Genomic DNA, 17,503 nt, shown 5'->3' on the forward strand with positions numbered 1-17,503 from the left:
AATATATAGGTTTATATAATTATTACTCTAACATATGTATTTATAAATTTTATTCACATTTTTACTTATAAAATTATTACATACAAAAAGAGAATGTTTTCTATGAAAATGATAACTTTTTAAAAAAATTTGTTTTATTATTACTGTTATTTTTAATTTTTAATTTATATTTCATGTAAAAAATATTTTAAAGCAGAAATTTGTATCTAAATTTTTAGACTATTTGTATTAGTCAAAACAGATATATATCTGTAAGTATTCGTAAATATCTGCAAATATCTATATATTTTTAGATATCCATTTTTGTGGATATCCTTATTTTCAGAAGCAAATCGAAAAATTATATATTCGTAATATAAGAAGCAAATCACAAATTCTGAAAATTCTGATAGTATTTGTTTCGTGCCCACCCTAGGATGTAGAGTATGTTTTCTTCAGTTCTAACAAAGAATATAATCACAAACCAAGAAAATCCAACAAAGTTGTTTTTTTCTAACTTTTCGAGATTAACATTAAAATCTACAGTAAAATTAGAACGAAATTATTCATCGGCTGATTTTTCAACATCATTTAGTTTCACTCGAAGAAATCATCTTTTCCATCCACGAAATCTTCACCACATGAATTTTTTTATCAAACTTGAAGGTTATTTATACACGGGTGCGAGAGAGAGAGAGAGTGTGTGGTCAAACTTAAAAACAAACGTGGGTGAAGTAGCTTCTATCAGTCTTAGAAACTCTATATTGTACATAACCCAAAAAATGGTGCTAAACAAATTGAATATTGGAAGCCCAACAAGGAGATAAAAAGCCCATAATAATGAAGGCCTAATTACATTGCAATTGGTGGAAATTTCGAGAGGCGGGGTTTTAGTCAAAGTTTGGGGAAGTGTTGGTTGTAAATTGTAATACGGCACTTCCTTCTTTGTTTCCCGTTGCTGGGGAGACTTATCAAAAAAAACTCGGAGGTTCGGTTCACCCATCGGAATCACCATGGATTCTCCTCCGACGAAGCTTGATTATCATGTAGACATGTTTAAACTTCAATCCCAAGCCACGTTTCTCTCCTTATTCAAGGTACGTTCACCATTCTCGACCTCTTCGCCGTCTTCTTTATATACAATGCTGAATCCCTAATATGAATCAGGCGGAGGATGGACGTATGGCTCTTATATTAGACTCGACGGTTTTTCATCCGCAAGGTGGAGGTCAGCCGTCGGATACCGGTTTAATCGAATTCGCCGGTTCGGATTTCAAGTTCTCTGTTCAAGATGTTCGATCCAAAGATGGAATCGTGAGATTTTGAATTATCTATCTCGATCGTTCCCACTGCTTGATTAGTTTGGTGAAATCGTTATAATTTTTTTGTGTGTTACATTCCTTTAGGTTCTCCATTACGGAGTTTTCCAAGGTTCAGTTCCTGAAGATATTGAAAAGGGGCAAGACGTTCAGTTGCTTGTTGATCAATCAAGGCGCAAACTCAATTCCAGGCAAGGAAAGCTAAATAGAAGCTGTAGCTTAGTGTGAAGGTTGATTGTTTGACTTGTAGTTTTGTGCATAGTGGTTACTGGTTGCTGATGCTCTTCTAATTGATGTGAAAAAATGCTTTTGGAGATCTTCTGAGTTGTTATTTAGTCTGTTAAAGATTGTTCTCATTGTTTATGATGGCAACAGAAGTTTCTGAAAACTAGGTTCTGAGTTGTTGAAGTTTACATTATTTTATTATTAATGACCAGGTTGCACTCAGCTGGACACTTGCTGGATTTGTGTATGCAGAAAGTTGGGTTGGGACATTTGGAGCCTGGGAAAGGGTACCATTTCCCTGACGGGTACTAAGAGATTTGAGTTTTTTTGTCATCCGTTTGAGTCTTTGCCAGTTTAAAGTGGCTATTTTAACTGACAATAGGATATATATATGATCCAGTCCTTTTGTGGAATTCAAAGGAGTCGTTCCACAGGCTGAACTGCAGGTGAAGCAGAAAGAGTTGGAGGCAGAGGCTAATGAAATGATTTCCAAAGGAGGAAAGGTAAGTCCTCAGAGTCTCTTTATTCACTTTTTGGGAATTCTTTGATTCTGTGTTAAACTTCTTAATAGTGGTTTTTTTTTTCTTCCTGGTTGTTGTTCCTTGTATAAGGTTTATGCTGATATATTACCCTATGAAGAGGCATCCCTGCTCTGTGGTGGCAGTCTTCCTGATTATATTCCCAAGGTATTTTTTTCAATTATCTTTTTCCTCCATCTCCAATGATTTTTCTCTCGGTATAAACCTCGAGTGTCCAGCTTACAGAGTAGCATTTTTCCTTGAATGACGTCGACATCTTATGGGAGTGGCAAAGTTTATCTTCGGTTGTATCAAATTTTTTGCAGTTAGGTTATATGGAGGCAGTCGATTTTCATATATTGATCATTTTTGCTTTGAATTAAAGTGAGTGTAACCATGATGGATAGATAAATATGTTTCTGTATCAGTTCTTACTCTCTGTCTAAAATGTTAAATCATCTATTTGGTATCTATGTTAGTGATGATTCTGGTAGCACCAAAAGTACTTAAACCTTGTTTCATTACTGGTTAATAGGGTATCTAGTTAGAGTAAGCTAGGTAGTTAAGCGGTGAAAATAGATAACAAATGAATCCACAGTAGATTGACCTGGGCCTCTTGAAGTATTATCAAACTCAAGTTTTTATGTTTACTTACCTTACAGGGCAGCACTCCCCGAGTCTTAAGATTAGGTGAAAACCCTGGGTGTCCGTGTGGTGGAACCCATGTCTCCGATATATCCGATATCATAAGCATGAAGGTACACATCCAATATACGCAGTCTCAAGTAGATATCTTTCCTTTTTGTTGCTTACATGATTCTCTGTACTCCCCTTGTCGTTTCTCAGATCACACAGATGAGAACAAAGAAAGGAATGACCAAAGTTTTCTACACCATTGCATCTTAATTCCAGTTTACCAAAAACCAAGTCAAGGTAACCTCAGCATCAGACTTCTTGTTAAGACTATGAATTCGTAAACATAACATAGCATTAGCTGAACAATCCTAGATTCTAGACATAGTAGTACTATCTTGATAAAACATTAGCAACAAACAAGCAACTTCAGGTTCTGTGGTTTAAGAAAGAGACGTAGGAGTGAAGAACTTTGCAACTAAATGCGCATAACACAACAGCTTGCAACTCAGATGCACATAAGACAAACAGCTTGCAGAAACTGTACAATCTATAGTTGAAAATTGCTTTCCAATAAAAGACAAAACTGAAACCTCTCCTGTTCATTAGAAATTGCCAAAAGAAAAGGTACGTAAGCTAAAATGGGATTGTCATCGAATGTCATTTTCAGGGAAGGAATTGAAGTGATGACGACTGTTTCAATCAGTTGGCTTCAACAGCAAGCAGCCTCTCCTGTGCTCAACAGCCACGAATCAGTATTCTGTGGGTGTTTTTTATGTATCAAAACTACTAAACGACTCTCTCTATCATTGATAAGTCGTATATTGATATGATATTGATGTGATATGATCTTCCACTCAGCCTCTTATTAGCATTACAATATTGACTCTTGGTTTCTATAATCATACCAAACATTTGGTCCGATAATTTTTAATGATGCATCGCTAAGGTATATGAAAAAAAATTAGTGCATGAACGCGATCTCAAGCTGTAAACTGGAATTTTAGTTTACCAAACCGAATATATTGAGAGATTTGAGTGGTTGTTAAGCTCTGATCAAGGAAACCGGTCAAGCTTGAACAAGTCTTTGTTGTCCAATACGGAGACCGGTCTGAGGTTGTGGGACTTTTTCAATATGTAGAAAATCGAAATCGGAATGGATTTTTTTTCAGGTGTGACCTCATAAGTTAGATAATAGTAGCTCCAAATAAACCAAGTCAAAATCGATAAACGTATAGAAATTCATATAGCTTTTTCATTGCGTCGTTGTGATTATTTAATAATTTTCGTGTGGCTTCTTCGTCAGGTTTAACAAATTTTGATTAAACACTAGTATAATATAGATTAATCGACAAAAATAGCACTAAATCAGGTTTTTGTTCCCAAACTAGCACTCAAAATCAAAAGTCACAAAAATAGAACTTAATGTTTTATCAAAAGTCACAGGTTTAGAGTTAAAAGGTGGGGTTTAGGATTTAGGGTTTAGGATTTAGAATTTAGAGTTTAGGGTTTAGGGTTTAGGGTTTAGGGTTTAGAATTTAGGGTTTAGGGTTTAGAGTTTAGGATTTAGGGTTAAGAGTTTAGGGTTTAGGGTTTAGAGTTTAGGGTTTAGGGTTTAGAATTGAGAAATAAGGTTTTGGAGATAAGATATAAACTTAGAAATGTGCTATTTTGGTCATTTTAGTTTTTGAATGCTATTTTTGTCATATAAACTTAGAAATGTGCTATTTTGGACATTTGCCCTGTAATATATTCTGAGAGATGTAAAATGTAAAGAACCGCTCCCGTTTCTTACGTCACGCGACCTAACTTGTAAACATTCTCGACTTTTTTTTTCTTGCTCACCATTTGAATAGTATTATATGTGTGTACTATTTATTTTATAAGTTACTTCCTTACGTCTCTGTTTGCGGCAACTATGATGTACGACACGTTGATATCTAGTGACTAGTAGCCTAGTACTCAAAATTTTATGATTTTTGTATAGGGAATTTGAACCCTATAACCATAAAAAAACACAAACCCACTATTTAACCAAAAACACCCTTTCTCTCTTTATTTTTTTCCTATCTCTCTCTAATCTCTTGCTAAAAATCTAATTATTTTTTTTTTGTTATTTGGCAAATAAGCCCTTTTGTATAACGTCACTATGTATTTTGGGGGTTTTATTTTATGCTGCCCATCCAGACTGCAATATTTATATTATAAATATATTATTTACCTGAATATGGATTAACATAATTTACGCTACAATAATAAAATACGAAAGCTGTTTTATCTCTGAGAAGGTTATATACAGTCGATCCTTCGCATCAGAATGTGCTAGAGTGGAGGAACATGTGGGTTTATGTCATAGGATGGATGACAAGAAATTTACCATTTTAAATTGCATACATAAGCCCTCTTGTAATTTTAATATGATGTATCGTGGGAAACTAGACAACAAACAAAAAATGGAGGTTATTTGCTTAATCTTATAATATTATTAATATTATATTGTTACATTGAGCAGTCCAAGAAAAATAATAGAGAGGTAGGGATCTGAGGATGACATAAGCATAGACAATGTCAACTAACACACTTATTGCCTTCAATTTGTTGACTATAGTTTTTCAATCTCGTCTATAGATTTGTTTGGTTATGGTTATTTACGAAGGTTATACGTTATAACAACAACAATGCATATTTAACAGATTAAAAAATTATATTAATTTCTTATAATTTTTCCTTTTCGAAAAGTAGTTTTAACAAGCCCACCAAAAATTTCTAACATCTTTTTTACCGGAAGGATCTGAAAAGTATCCTACCAAGAAAATTTTACTTTAAAAGTCTAAGATTTAATATTGGATATAATTTTCTAAAATTTGTATGTATGATTTCTACCAAACATATCTTCGTTATTTATATAATAATTTACTCATTTAAATTTATAGTATTTTAAATAACTATATACAAAAAGTAAAATCATTTTAATTTTAAACAACACATAAATTGTAATTAAATATTAAAATGGCTTAAAATAATTCAAAACATGTTTTTATTCTTAAACTAGTTCAAAAGGGTCAATATAACTAAATTAAGTTACATTAAAACTAAAATAAAAATTATATCTGCTTTCTACAGATATATCAAAATAAATAATTAGGCATAGCCTATATGAGTCGGTTTCAGTTGCTGACAAAAATATATTAAAATAAATATTTAAATTAAAATTTTGATTTTTTGGAAATTTCTTTTTGATTTTTTTTCTTAAATATTTTTAAATAAATTTGAATTACATGCATATGTAGTAAAACATTACTAAATATACATAATATCTTATTAAATTTAGGAAGATAATGATAACATGTATAATATCTTTATAAATTTAAGAAAAAATCATAAATATGTATTTTAAAATGTATTCTTAGATATGTATTTAATAAGACTTTTGTGAATATATATTTATGAATAACTTACTGAATTTAAGTTATACATATATTTAGTAAGATATTTTTGAATATGTATACATCTTCTTAAAGTTGTTAGAAGATATTCCTGAATTTAATATCTAAATTTATGAAAATATTATAAATATTTAAAAATATCCTTGTACAATTTATAAAGATATTATGTATTTAATATTGTTTTTTTGATATGCACATAGTTCAAATTCACGAAAACGTCATATACACATTTAAAAAAGTTTTTCCAAAATATACATACAAGTTAAATTTAAAATTTTTAACTAAACGTTTGCGAAGTCCTTCTTGAATTTGAGAAACTGTTTTTGTTTATAAATTCAGAAAATTTCATACACATTCAACAATGTTTTTTTAATATTTTTTTTTTAAAAATCACATCCCAAACAAAACATTTTAAAAAACAATTTAAAAAAAAACAATTTTGAAATAAAAATAAAAAATAAAAAATTTCTTTTGAACATTTTGAAAAAGAAAATTAAATTTTATATTTTCAATTATGTAGTATTTATTTATTTTATAAATTTAATAAATAATTAAGTGAGTTTATAAATAAAAATATATTTTATCTTTTCACAAATTAATGAAGCTAGTGATTATACTTTTGTCATAAAATATTTGATATCTTAATTAAATAACCTCAGACATTAAAATATATGATGAATGATTTATAAATAGATAAGATATTTAATAAAATTATATATTAAAATACAATAATAATTTCTTTTAACCAAGATAATAAAGTAGCATATTTTTCCGTGTAAAACTGAGCTTTGAATGAAAAATATATAAAAAAGAAGCGAAAAGGTAAGGACGAATCAAAAACCCAGAGAGAGAGAGAGAGAGAAAGGTTATAAAGAGAGGGAGGCATCGATTTTTTTAAAGAGACCCAAAATTAGCAAAGAAAACATTCACTCGTTAGCTCTTCTCCTCCATCCATTCTATATTTCCTCTTCTCTCTCTCTCTCTCACTCTTTTCTTATTAGCTTCCTCCTCCTCCTCCTCCTCCTCCGATTCGCTTTCTCCTGTGACTTCTCTCCGATTCTTCGAATCCCTCTTTGAGTTTTCTCCATCCGCGTTACTAATCCTTTTTACGTTAAGGTAAACACAAACACACGTTATCCCCATCATGTATAGTCTCCAATGACTTCCCTATAATTCGATACTCTTGATTCACGGTTTTGAAATCCGGTTTGCGTGTTACTGCTTTTGTTCTGTCAGTGGAGAATTATTCATACATCAGTGTTTAGGAGATTTCCTTCAGTCGATATTCTCAAGGTTTTTTCTTTCTTTCATTCATTTATAGTTCGTTCCTCTGTTTCTGTTTTGTTTTTCTCTGTAAAACATTTTTATCTGAATCCTTTAGCAACAACAGCTTCTGTGGTCTTCATTTAATATTGTCCCATGGTAAAAATATTGTTTGTTAAACTCCACATGTAACTTGTGCTAACTGTGAAAATGTTTGTTATTTTGGCACCATCTATCTTTCACTTTCCCTCTCTGCTTACACTCACCACCACGTATCTTGTCTCTAAGGTCACTACTAATGCTAATGCTAATGCTAATGCTAAGTGTTCTCTGTTTAAGATTTGATTAGGACTGGTTTTTGGATCAAAAACACTTTGATAATTACAAGTCCTTTTTTGTACTTTTCTTGGTTAATGGCTCCTTTGATTGATAATAGCAAATACTAAACTGGATCTTGTTTGTTTGTTTGTTTCAGAAACCTTTTTTTCAACAAAATGCAGCAAGAGACGTTAAGTGATCCTTATGGAGAGATTGAGATAAGCTTTGGCTATCAATGCAATAACAACAACAATAACAAGAAGATAGGAATCCCTGAAGATGCTATTGTTCCTGATAGCCGCGGCGTTCTCGCTGGCTTTAGGCTTCAAAAGACAAGCAGCTTCTCTTGTCTATCAGGTGCTGCTTTAAGCGGCAACCCTACGCTAGCCAACACCAGCATCTGCAACGGAGTCATCGGCTCCGAGATTCTACCCTCTCTAGACTCTCCCAAATCCTTCAGGAAAGTTCCATCTTCCCCCGCCCTTTCCAAGCTCGACATACTCTCTCCTTCTCTCCACGGAAGCATGGCGAGTCTCAGCTGCAGCCCTAGTCCTCCCGAGCCGGAGTCTTGCTTCTTGACCTCCATGAGTTCCCCTTCCTCTCTGAACGAAGGGTTTGTTCTCTCTGCTATGGAAGTTCAAGTCGCCGGAGGTGCTGCTGGTGAAGATAGAGTTCAGGCCGTTTGCTCTGAGGAGAACGGCTGGCTCTTCTGCGCTATCTACGACGGATTCAACGGAAGAGATGCTGCTGATTTCTTGGCTTGTACTTTGTACGAGTCCATTGTTTTCCATCTCCAGCTGCTTGATCACCAGATGAAGACGCATCACGATGTTGATGATGGAGGCGTAAGTGTAATAGTAGACTCTTCTTCCTCTGATTTGTTCAGACAAGGAGTATTGGATTGCTTGAACCGCGCGCTTCTCCAGGCGGAAAACGATTTCTTGAGGATGGTTGAGCAAGAGATGGAGGAAAGACCGGATTTGGTGTCTGTTGGCTCTTGTGTTCTGGTCACTCTCCTTGTCGGGAAGGATCTTTATATCATGAATCTAGGGGATAGCAGAGCTGTGCTGGCGACGTACAGTGGTAACAAGAAGCTGCAAGCTGTTCAGCTCACGGAGGATCACACTGTTGATAACGAAATCGAAGAAGCTAGGCTATTGAGCGAACATCTTGATGATCCCAAGATCGTTATTGGCGGGAAGATCAAAGGAAAGCTTAAAGTCACTCGTGCGCTAGGAGTTGGTTACTTGAAGAAGGTATTGTTTTATAGCATCAAAGTAGCTTTTTTGTCTTTTGTGGTCTCGTTTTAACTTTGTTATTGCAGGAGAAACTGAACGATGCATTGATGGGGATTCTACGAGTTCGTAACCTTTTGAGCCCACCTTACGTGTCGGTGGAACCATCGATGAGAGTTCACAAGATCACGGAGTCAGATCACTTCGTTATAGTTGCAAGCGATGGTTTGTTTGATTTCTTCAGCAACGAGGAAGCCATAGAGCTGGTTCATGGCTTCATTGCTAGTAATCCTTGTGGTGATCCAGCAAAGTATCTGCTTGAACGTCTTGTAGCTAAAGCTGCTGCTCGTGTTGGTAAGCGAATGTTTAAATATTTTTCTTCAGTTAGAAGTTTTAATCTATAATAACAATAACAACAACTCGTTTGAGTTTTAGGATTCACGTTGGAAGAATTGCTGAATGTTCCGGCTGGTCGGAAAAGGAGATATCATGATGATGTGACAGTGATGGTAATCACTCTCGGTACTGATCAACGCACCTCAAAGGCTTCTACGTTCGTGTGAATGATGATGTCGACAAATCTTTAGATTGGTGAAATTGTATATACAGTCACTCTTGATCCCTACTTAAAAATACGTTTGAAACTGATCTTGAGTTTTTATTTATTTATTTACTACGTTCGTATTTTTATTCAGTGTATAGCAATAGTACCGTACTATACTGTATCCTAGTTTGGGGTTTTTTGGTGTTTTGCTTTTGCTGTTTTGTTTTTTTTGTTTTTCTTGGGTCAGTCTGTCACAGCCAAGCCAAGTTGGTTTTTGCTCTGTTTTTGACCTTATGGTTTGGTCTGTAACACTACAGACAGAAACCGGTTATGCTAACTGATTAACGACTGTTGGAATAAATGGGAAATGAAAAGAGCATGAAATTGAAACAAAGTATGTGCCGAGCAACATGGTTAACATGTTTCATCAATCTTGTCACACTCTGTGTTTTTAGTCTTGCTTGTGACTGTTGAGAGTCTTTCTCCATATAAAATGTTTTAAGTTTTGGCAGGTCACCAAATTAGATTTTGTGAATCAGCAAGGAGATTTTGGAACTCCTCAGGCACCTCATGTGTTTTGACAATTCTGGTTATTGATAAAACGCAGAACTGATAGAGGGGTTTGAAACATATGTTTATATGAGAACATTCTTAGAGATGGGTTGAGAAGTCCTGATCTTGTCTTCTTGATAACTATTGTAAGCAAAAATAGGTTAGAGTGGAGGTGTTAACAAGGGTCGTGCGAGTGTGGGGAATTCATACCAAGAGTTGCTGCGTTACGATGCTTTGGTTAGGACTCTATTTGAGTCCAATGCACCTGATTTAGAAGTGAGCTATTAGTTTGATATGATGAGAGCAGAGGGTAATGTTTCCCCTAATGAATACACTTACTTAGTCCTTAAAGATGGCTATTGTAAAATAAATAGAGTGGACTGGACAAGGCTCAAAAGTCAAAAACAGGCTATGAAATAGATACATTGTAAGTGGGGTCTTGACGTGGACGCATGGGTGCATTCCGGTTGTAAATTCACTTATTATCATCCTCAATGGCTTTGCTAGAGCAGGTGTGCCAAAGCAGGCTATAGAAATGTTTGAAGCTGTGAAGCTTTATGGGATTAAGCCTGATGGTATGTATCACTTATAATATACTCTTCTTGGATGTTTTATTATTGTTTCGTATATGCTAGAATGTTTAAGGAGGCTGCAAGAGTGACTAGAGAGATGAAAGATGTGTTTGATTACAAAAGCTTCAGACCAAAGAGCATCACTATTACAGACAAAATTACAACAGCAGTGAAAAACTAAGCAGGAGCACTAGAGAAACAACTACTAATAAGAGTGAGTAAACTGTCAAAATTTTACTAGCTTTTATGACTTTTCAAATTCTTACTTGTGGTGACTTTTCAAATTCTTAGAGCATCATTATCCCAGTCTTTAAGGGTGTATCTTAGCTTAATTGGAATTAAAAATAAAATGAAAAATACATTAATAAGAAGATACGTCTCTAAATCAAGGAAAGCAAGGGACGTCTCTTGTGGACAGGTGTCCAAAAATGAGTGCGGAGGAGAGGTTTAGTGTTTCAACGCTTTCGGTTCCTCTCCTCTTTCGGCTTCTCTTCGCAAATCATCTTGACTCTCCCTTACAGATTCCGAATCAGCATCCATGGAAGAGATAACAGACGGAGTGAACAACATGAACTTGGCCGTTGATTCCCAAAAGAAGAACCGGATTCAAGTTTCCAACACCAAGAAACCATTGTTCTTCTACGTCAACCTCGCCAAGGTACACACTTTTCTATTTATTTCTGGAATCAACGATCTGTTTCGATCGAGGAGATCATTGTCTGACTCTTATCCATCAAAAGGTTCAATCTTTCTGGAAATTTCTATACTTTAGCTGTCTTGTGAGAATCACAAAGGTGGAAGCTTTGATTGGTGTGTTGATTACTTATGTTATAGGATCTGTAAACGGCTATTTTCAGAGATTGTGCAACTGGGTTTTGTTTTTGACTTTTGTAGAAGTCGGTGGAACCAGATGGTGAATCATATCGGATTACCTGGAAGCAAAACGTTTGCAGAACAAGTTGAGATTTTGTCTCAAAGGTATTGCCTTGACATAGCTGAAGACAGAGAAGATTTTGACAACAGACCTTTTGATCCTGAAGATTAATCAAGTCTAGTAAGAGAGATTCTTGTTCCTTTTTTGTGTTCTACTTTAAGGTCAACTTATGTTTTGTTAGCTTGAAAAACTATGTTAAGGTTTTTGATCGTGTTCATCTTTTTTTTTTCTTTGTGCATTAATGTTTATCAATCATAAGAATATCTAGTGGATATATCCATAAATTATTTGTGTTCTATATATGTCGCAAGAGTCCAGCATTGATGTTGCAGTAAAAGGATATATGAGTTACGTTACTTGTACTTTGCTTGGCTTGGAATACAGCCAATCGTTTTCTATTAAAAGGCATCTTCTAGTTCAAACTCTATCTATTGGTTACAGGTCCTGAGGTTTGAGTAACCTTTGAATCTTGCTGATCGTTGAAAAAGAGAAGTGGGATAAAGATCTTTAAAAACAGATTGGGTTTCTGCTTTTGTCCATAAACAAACAATAAACCAAGCAAAGAAGTTGTATTATTGATAAGATAAGTGGATAGTATAAATGACTAAATAGATGAACTTTTCGTGAGATATCAAAATTTGATTCTTTGTTTTTTTGGTCTTGCAGATTGAAATTACGCTTGAGAAGTCAGAGAAGTTTGATGAGCTAATGACCGCAGCCAATGAAGAAAAGGAAGAGCAGCAGAAGCTCAGGTACAGAGCTGAACATAGCTTACTCCTTATCTCTGATGCCTTTGTGTTTACTCATCCTCAAACTCAAGTAGTGTCTTCTCCCCTTTTCTCATCTCACTCACACACTCTTTCTCGTTGCAGAACCTTCTCCTTCCATCTCTCTAGTTAATTGATTTCATTACTTGGTTCTTTATAATAAGTCCTTTTAAGTGACAGTTCTGAAATTTCTCACTCTTACTTCTTCATTGCCATAGATTCAATCATGCATCTGTTTACTTCTCTTCACTTGTTTTGGATAAGCTCTAAATTTTCATCTTATAGAAACTTCTACCTCTATGATCATTTTAATAATTTTTTTTTTCTAAAAACCCTTAAATAAAAAACTTGAAATGGAGGATATAAAAGTTGAAAGTTCTTAATTAAGTCTCTTAACCAAATTTACTATTTAAATAGTATTAAAAATTAATTAAGAGACCCTTAAAGGGTTTCTAGGATAATGATGCTCTTACTTGGGGTGACTTTTCTTTGTCGTAGAGTGAATCCATTATCTATGTATATACCACCACTGATTGGTCTATGTATATTCCGCAATCAGAGAGCCGTGTGAGACTCTTAACCATATCATCAACATCATTTTCCAACTTCACATTCTTCTATTCATCCTGGCAACAAACCTCACAAACCCCCCCATGGAGAAGCAAGAAGCAATAGTTCTGTATCCATCACCACCAATAGGTCACCTAGTATCCATGGTCGAGCTAGGCAAACTCATCCTCTCCCAAAACCCATCTCTCTCCATCCACATCATCTTAGTCCCACCTCCTTACCAGCCCGAATCAACCACCACCTACATCTCCTCCGTCTCCTCCTCCTTCCCTTCAATCACCTTCCACCGCCTCCCAACCGTCACACCCTACTCTTCAGCAACCACACAAAGCCACGAGGCACTCATCTTAGAAATCATCTGCTTCAGCAACCCGAACGTCCACCGTACTCTCTTCTCCATCTCCCAAACATTCAACCTCCGTGCCATGATCATCGACTTCTTCTGCACCGCCGTGCTAGACGTCGTCGCCGGTGATTTCGCTTTCCCGGTTTACTACTTCTTCACCTCCGGAGCCGCCTGTCTCGCCGCCTTCTTCCATCTCCCGACTCTTGACGAAACAACTGCCGGAAAAAACCTCAAAGACATCCACACGCTGCTCAACATCCCCGGCGTTCCTCCGATCAAAGGCTCCGATATGCCTACCCGGGTACTGTTAAATTCGGTTTTGTCATGAACTTCCAATTTAAAACCTATAAATAGATCGACACTAACTTTTTACTTCCTCGGTTCCATTCTGAATGGCAATTTTTTTCATTATATAAAAATCTTCATTTTACGATTTCATTGCAATTTATACTTAGTTTCATTAGTTTCATCTCAATATTAATGGTAAAATACATTGATTTTATAAAATAAATATATTTATATAAAATGTTATTAGTTAAATAGATCACATTAATGAAAACATATGTTTCATCCGTTTCATTAAGATATCCTCCCTGTGTTACTAAAAGATACATATTTTATATTTCCAATATAATTTTTGTCAATTAATAATGAGAAATTGTGAAGTTCAAAAACATTAATTGTATTTCTTAAAAATTTTATTGGTTTAAAAATATAGAAAATATAAAATTACAAAAAAAATATGCATTTATAGTTAAGTTTTAATATGTTTTATTAAAAAGTGTGAAATTCTAAAATATAGATTTTTTTGGAACGGAAGAAGTAAGTTTTAGAGAAAAAACAAAAAAATATATATTTTTTATGTTTTCTATACAAAAATTATAAATTTCAATAAAATTAATTGGATTTATTAAAAATTATTGGCTAAAAAATATTAAAATTTGATAATTTTTAAAAATATACATGATTAATGTGTTTTTTTAATATACGTGAAAATATCATAGATCTATTTTTAAGAAACTAGAGGGGGTATATATTAATTATTTCTTTATTGCCGATGTAAGACTTTCATTGGTTTTTGTGTTGATCAAAGACTTTCATTCATTTATTAACAGCTACTTGACCGCAACGATGAGGTCTACGATGCATTTATATCGTTCTCTAAGCAGCTCTCGAACTCTTCAGGGATCATTGTCAACACCTTTGAGGCGTTAGAGAACAGAGCCATCAAGGCCATAACAGAGGAGCTCTGTTTTCGCAATATTTATCCGATCGGACCCCTCATTGTTAAGACAAGAACCGGAGATAATAAAAACGCAGATTCTTGTCTGAACTGGCTAGATTCGCAACCCGAACAGAGTGTTGTGTTCCTCTGTTTCGGGAGCTTGGGTTTGTTCTCGCAAGAACAGCTTAAGGAGATTGCTATCGGTTTAGAGAGAAGCGAGCAGAGGTTCTTGTGGGTGGTTCGTAATCCACCAGAGCTACAAAACCAAACAGAACCGGATTTGGAGTCTCTATTACCGGATGGGTTTCTAAACCGAACCGGAAACAGGGGAATGGTGGTTAAATCATGGGCTCCGCAAGTTCCGGTTCTGAATCATAAAGCAATCGGTGGGTTCGTGACTCATTGCGGATGGAACTCTATTCTTGAAGCTGTTTGCGTGGGTGTACCGATGGTGGCTTGGCCGTTATATGCTGAGCAGAGGTTTAATAGAGCGGTGATTGTGGAGGAGATCAAGATTGCTATTTCGATGAATAAAACGGAGACAGGCTTCGTGAGTTTCATGGAGGTGGAGAAACGAGTTCGGGAGGTAGTGGAGGAGGGTCCGGTTAGGGAGAGGACCAAGGCTATGAAGAATGCAGCTGAATCAGCTTTGGTTGAAACCGGTTCGTCTAGGCACGCGTTGACTGCTTTACTCGAGTCGTGGAGTCCAAAACAAACTTAGACTCTGCTTCAGGTTAAGTTTTGTGATATAAGGAGGCAATTGATGCGAAAGGTGAATTGTGACTGAAGAAGACTATGACCGATTGATATGTAGTAGAAATCAATGGTGAAGATTGTATTATAAAACGGCTATGCTTTTGTGACAAGCAACTGTAACTTGGTCTGAGTTTGAATAAGTCCCCCTTCGTTATAGGAGGTTGAACAAGTCTTTATTTGTGTTTGTTGTATGAGTTTGTTTGGGAGTTAGTTTCTATTTCAGTTGTAATGTTGAGAGACCTATTTAAGAGATAGTTTACTTTGAGTTCAACAATAAACTAAGACTTTCAATTACTATTTTCTTTAGTAGTTCTTTGTTAAACCAACAAATGGTATTAGAGTTTGTCATAAGAGTGAAAAGAGAATCTGTCAATTACTAAGCGTTTTGAAGATTGATGGAGATTACTAAGCGTTTTGAAGTTTGATGGGGATTATAAGAATACATTACTAGATTAATTTATAACAACACACACTATTTTTGACTGAGAGCTTTATTAAAGTTTGTGTATGGTTTTTGAAACTATAATGTAGTTTATGTATTTTAAACAAACTAGAGTCGCACGCTCGTCTGTATGTTATTTTTTACGTTTGTATAAACTGTTTAATGACATTTCTAAACACATAAGTTATTTAGATATTTTAAGACTCATACGATTCTATCCGGATCCGGAAGGATCCGAGTCCGGACAAAATTTATAATATCCGAACAAAGTTTAATTTTAAATCCAAAAGTCCGATACCCCAATAACAGATCCGTACCCGAATAGGTACCTAAATGCTATGTCACTAATTCGGGTACCTAGATTCCATATCTAACTAAAAAAAAATAAAAAAATTATGAACCGGTTGAATTATTTTCTTGAATGAGTAAATTTCATTTAAACTTTTGAAATTATTTTGGTTGACACGTAAAATAAATGTTGTCGAGTTATTATGGTAAATATAATTAAGTAATTAGAAAGAATAAAAAAAAGAATGTAAAAGATGTAATAAAATCACTTAAAATAGGTAAGTTCTATTTTATACTATGTAATAAATGAAGTCAAATTATTTGAAAAATATAATAAATAAATGAAAACTTAATTAGTTAAAAAAAAAGAAGATGTAAAAAATCATTTAAAATAGATAAGTATTATTTCGTATTTGAGTTTTTAATAGAATAGATTTAGTTTATTTATCTATTACAGACGATGAGAGAATAGTATAGACTGACAGAGTGTACAACTGATAATAATACCCTAAAAGTTACAAAAAACTCTGCATACTAATATAGTTAGCGCATAAAATAATTCACTGATTTAGACAATTTTATATATGGTTTTAAAGTGTTAGATTGTATTTTCTTGGTGAAAATGTGGGAAGAACATTATTGGTACCACTATTCTCTTCATCTTTTTTTTTCCTTGTTCTTTCTCCTTTCCTGATATGACATTCATTTCACGAGTTGTTTTTGTTCCTTATCTCCTGAGTCGGCTGCTTTGTAATCTTTAAATCAAAGCCGTAGCCTTATCTCGTGTCTATTAACTTGTACGGTGGTGATTAAAGGCCAAGATTTAAACCTGCATGGAATCTTAATATCTTGCGCAAGTGCAGCATGTGTCCACTGTCTACTTCGTCTGCGCAGATCTAGTAATAGTTTTCTAAAATTTAATTAAATACTTTGCCGTGCCACTTTGAACTACCGACGGTAAGAGATAAGGAAGTGCGGTTAGTTATAAACCGGAGGAGGTTAACCGTGGTTAAGGTTTGTCTGGACAGTGAGGGAAGAAAGTCACGGAGTTGGGTAAAACGGAGACAAGATATGACTAGCGACACACTCTTCTTTCTTTTACAAAAATACCCTCCCTTACTTGACCGGAACTCTCCACTCACACGTGGTAGAGTTAATTTTGACTAGAGACATGTACATTCCGTTTCTCCGCCTGAATAAAACAGATATCAATAAGTTTTAGCTTAAAATATGTTGATTTTGTGAATTAAGATGCTACTATTTATATGTCTCTAGAAAACTAATAAGGATTAGGAAACAAACAGTTGACTGTTACTTGGTTACAATCGCTATCCACACGTACGCAATGTTTTAGCTTTTGACAAAATTATTGATTAGCTACCTAACAATTTGACCTTTTTTTAATTGTGTGTTAAAGTTCAATAAACAATCACCTATATAGAGACGACATGCAGATTTGTATGTACACCCATTTCTTAGATTCTTTCAGTTTATCTTCCCATGCGATTCATTTATTATACGATGAACAGAAAAGGAAATTAAATTTAATGTATATTAGTAGATAGTGTTAT

The 17,503-nt window shown here is 34.5% G+C and overlaps 3 protein-coding genes across 7 annotated transcripts; all 3 read left to right on the top strand.

Annotated features, from left to right (window-relative positions):
• Nucleotides 1-828: 828 nt before the first annotated feature.
• On the top strand, nt 829-3,601 carry LOC106452115 (alanine--tRNA ligase). Its single transcript, XM_013894135.3, has 9 exons — nt 829-1,076; nt 1,147-1,293; nt 1,386-1,489; nt 1,736-1,828; nt 1,924-2,026; nt 2,135-2,209; nt 2,704-2,799; nt 2,888-2,974; nt 3,345-3,601. Exons 1-8 carry the CDS (start codon nt 993-995, stop codon nt 2,945-2,947), a joined length of 762 nt encoding a protein of 253 aa, XP_013749589.1. The 5' UTR covers nt 829-992; the 3' UTR covers nt 2,948-2,974; nt 3,345-3,601.
• A 3,386-nt stretch (nt 3,602-6,987) lies between these two features.
• On the top strand, nt 6,988-9,709 carry LOC106452116 (probable protein phosphatase 2C 40). Of its 2 annotated transcripts, XM_013894137.3 has the most exons (5): nt 6,989-7,236; nt 7,357-7,413; nt 7,859-8,957; nt 9,026-9,290; nt 9,372-9,709. In XM_013894137.3, exons 3-5 carry the CDS (start codon nt 7,878-7,880, stop codon nt 9,497-9,499), a joined length of 1,473 nt encoding a protein of 490 aa, XP_013749591.1. In that variant the 5' UTR covers nt 6,989-7,236; nt 7,357-7,413; nt 7,859-7,877; the 3' UTR covers nt 9,500-9,709. The 2 variants fall into 2 exon arrangements, with proteins under 2 accessions (XP_013749590.1, XP_013749591.1); XM_013894136.3 differs by lacking the exon at nt 7,357-7,413 and having other exon boundaries at nt 6,988-7,236.
• Nucleotides 9,710-11,004: 1,295 nt separating this feature from the next.
• Nucleotides 11,005-15,496, top strand: LOC106452117 (UDP-glycosyltransferase 88A1). Of its 4 annotated transcripts, none has more exons than XM_013894139.3 (6): nt 11,005-11,262; nt 11,499-11,658; nt 11,980-12,121; nt 12,205-12,290; nt 12,865-13,522; nt 14,337-15,496. In XM_013894139.3, the coding sequence occupies exons 4-6, from the start codon at nt 12,247-12,249 to the stop codon at nt 15,165-15,167; spliced, it is 1,533 nt and encodes a 510-aa protein (XP_013749593.1). In that variant the 5' UTR covers nt 11,005-11,262; nt 11,499-11,658; nt 11,980-12,121; nt 12,205-12,246; the 3' UTR covers nt 15,168-15,496. The 4 variants fall into 4 exon arrangements, with proteins under 4 accessions (XP_013749593.1, XP_048615074.1, XP_048615073.1 ...); XM_048759117.1 differs by having other exon boundaries at nt 11,499-11,582; XM_048759116.1 differs by having other exon boundaries at nt 11,980-12,290.
• The last annotated feature ends 2,007 nt before the right edge of the window (nt 15,497-17,503 follow it).

Source organism: Brassica napus, chromosome C5, assembly GCF_020379485.1.
Source record: "Brassica napus cultivar Da-Ae chromosome C5, Da-Ae, whole genome shotgun sequence".
Taxonomy (NCBI): Eukaryota; Viridiplantae; Streptophyta; class Magnoliopsida; order Brassicales; family Brassicaceae; genus Brassica; species Brassica napus.

What these genes read in the sequence shown, in the direction of transcription:
- LOC106452115 (XM_013894135.3), top strand. Translation starts at nt 993, where the DNA reads ATGGATTCTCCTCCGACGAAGCTTGATTATCATGTAGACATGTTTAAA. An exon ending in CGTTTCTCTCCTTATTCAAG is followed by an intron (nt 1,077 to 1,146) that starts GTACGTTCACCA and finishes AATATGAATCAG; the next exon opens with GCGGAGGATGGACGTATGGC. An exon ending in CCGATATCATAAGCATGAAG is followed by an intron (nt 2,800 to 2,887) that starts GTACACATCCAA and finishes GTCGTTTCTCAG; the next exon opens with ATCACACAGATGAGAACAAA.
- LOC106452116 (XM_013894136.3), top strand. Translation starts at nt 7,878, where the DNA reads ATGCAGCAAGAGACGTTAAGTGATCCTTATGGAGAGATTGAGATAAGC. An exon ending in GAGTTGGTTACTTGAAGAAG is followed by an intron (nt 8,958 to 9,025) that starts GTATTGTTTTAT and finishes TTGTTATTGCAG; the next exon opens with GAGAAACTGAACGATGCATT. An exon ending in TAAAGCTGCTGCTCGTGTTG is followed by an intron (nt 9,291 to 9,371) that starts GTAAGCGAATGT and finishes TTTGAGTTTTAG; the next exon opens with GATTCACGTTGGAAGAATTG.
- LOC106452117 (XM_048759116.1), top strand. Translation starts at nt 12,247, where the DNA reads ATGACCGCAGCCAATGAAGAAAAGGAAGAGCAGCAGAAGCTCAG. An exon ending in GAAGAGCAGCAGAAGCTCAG is followed by an intron (nt 12,291 to 12,864) that starts GTACAGAGCTGA and finishes TTCCGCAATCAG; the next exon opens with AGAGCCGTGTGAGACTCTTA. An exon ending in GCTCCGATATGCCTACCCGG is followed by an intron (nt 13,523 to 14,336) that starts GTACTGTTAAAT and finishes ATTTATTAACAG; the next exon opens with CTACTTGACCGCAACGATGA.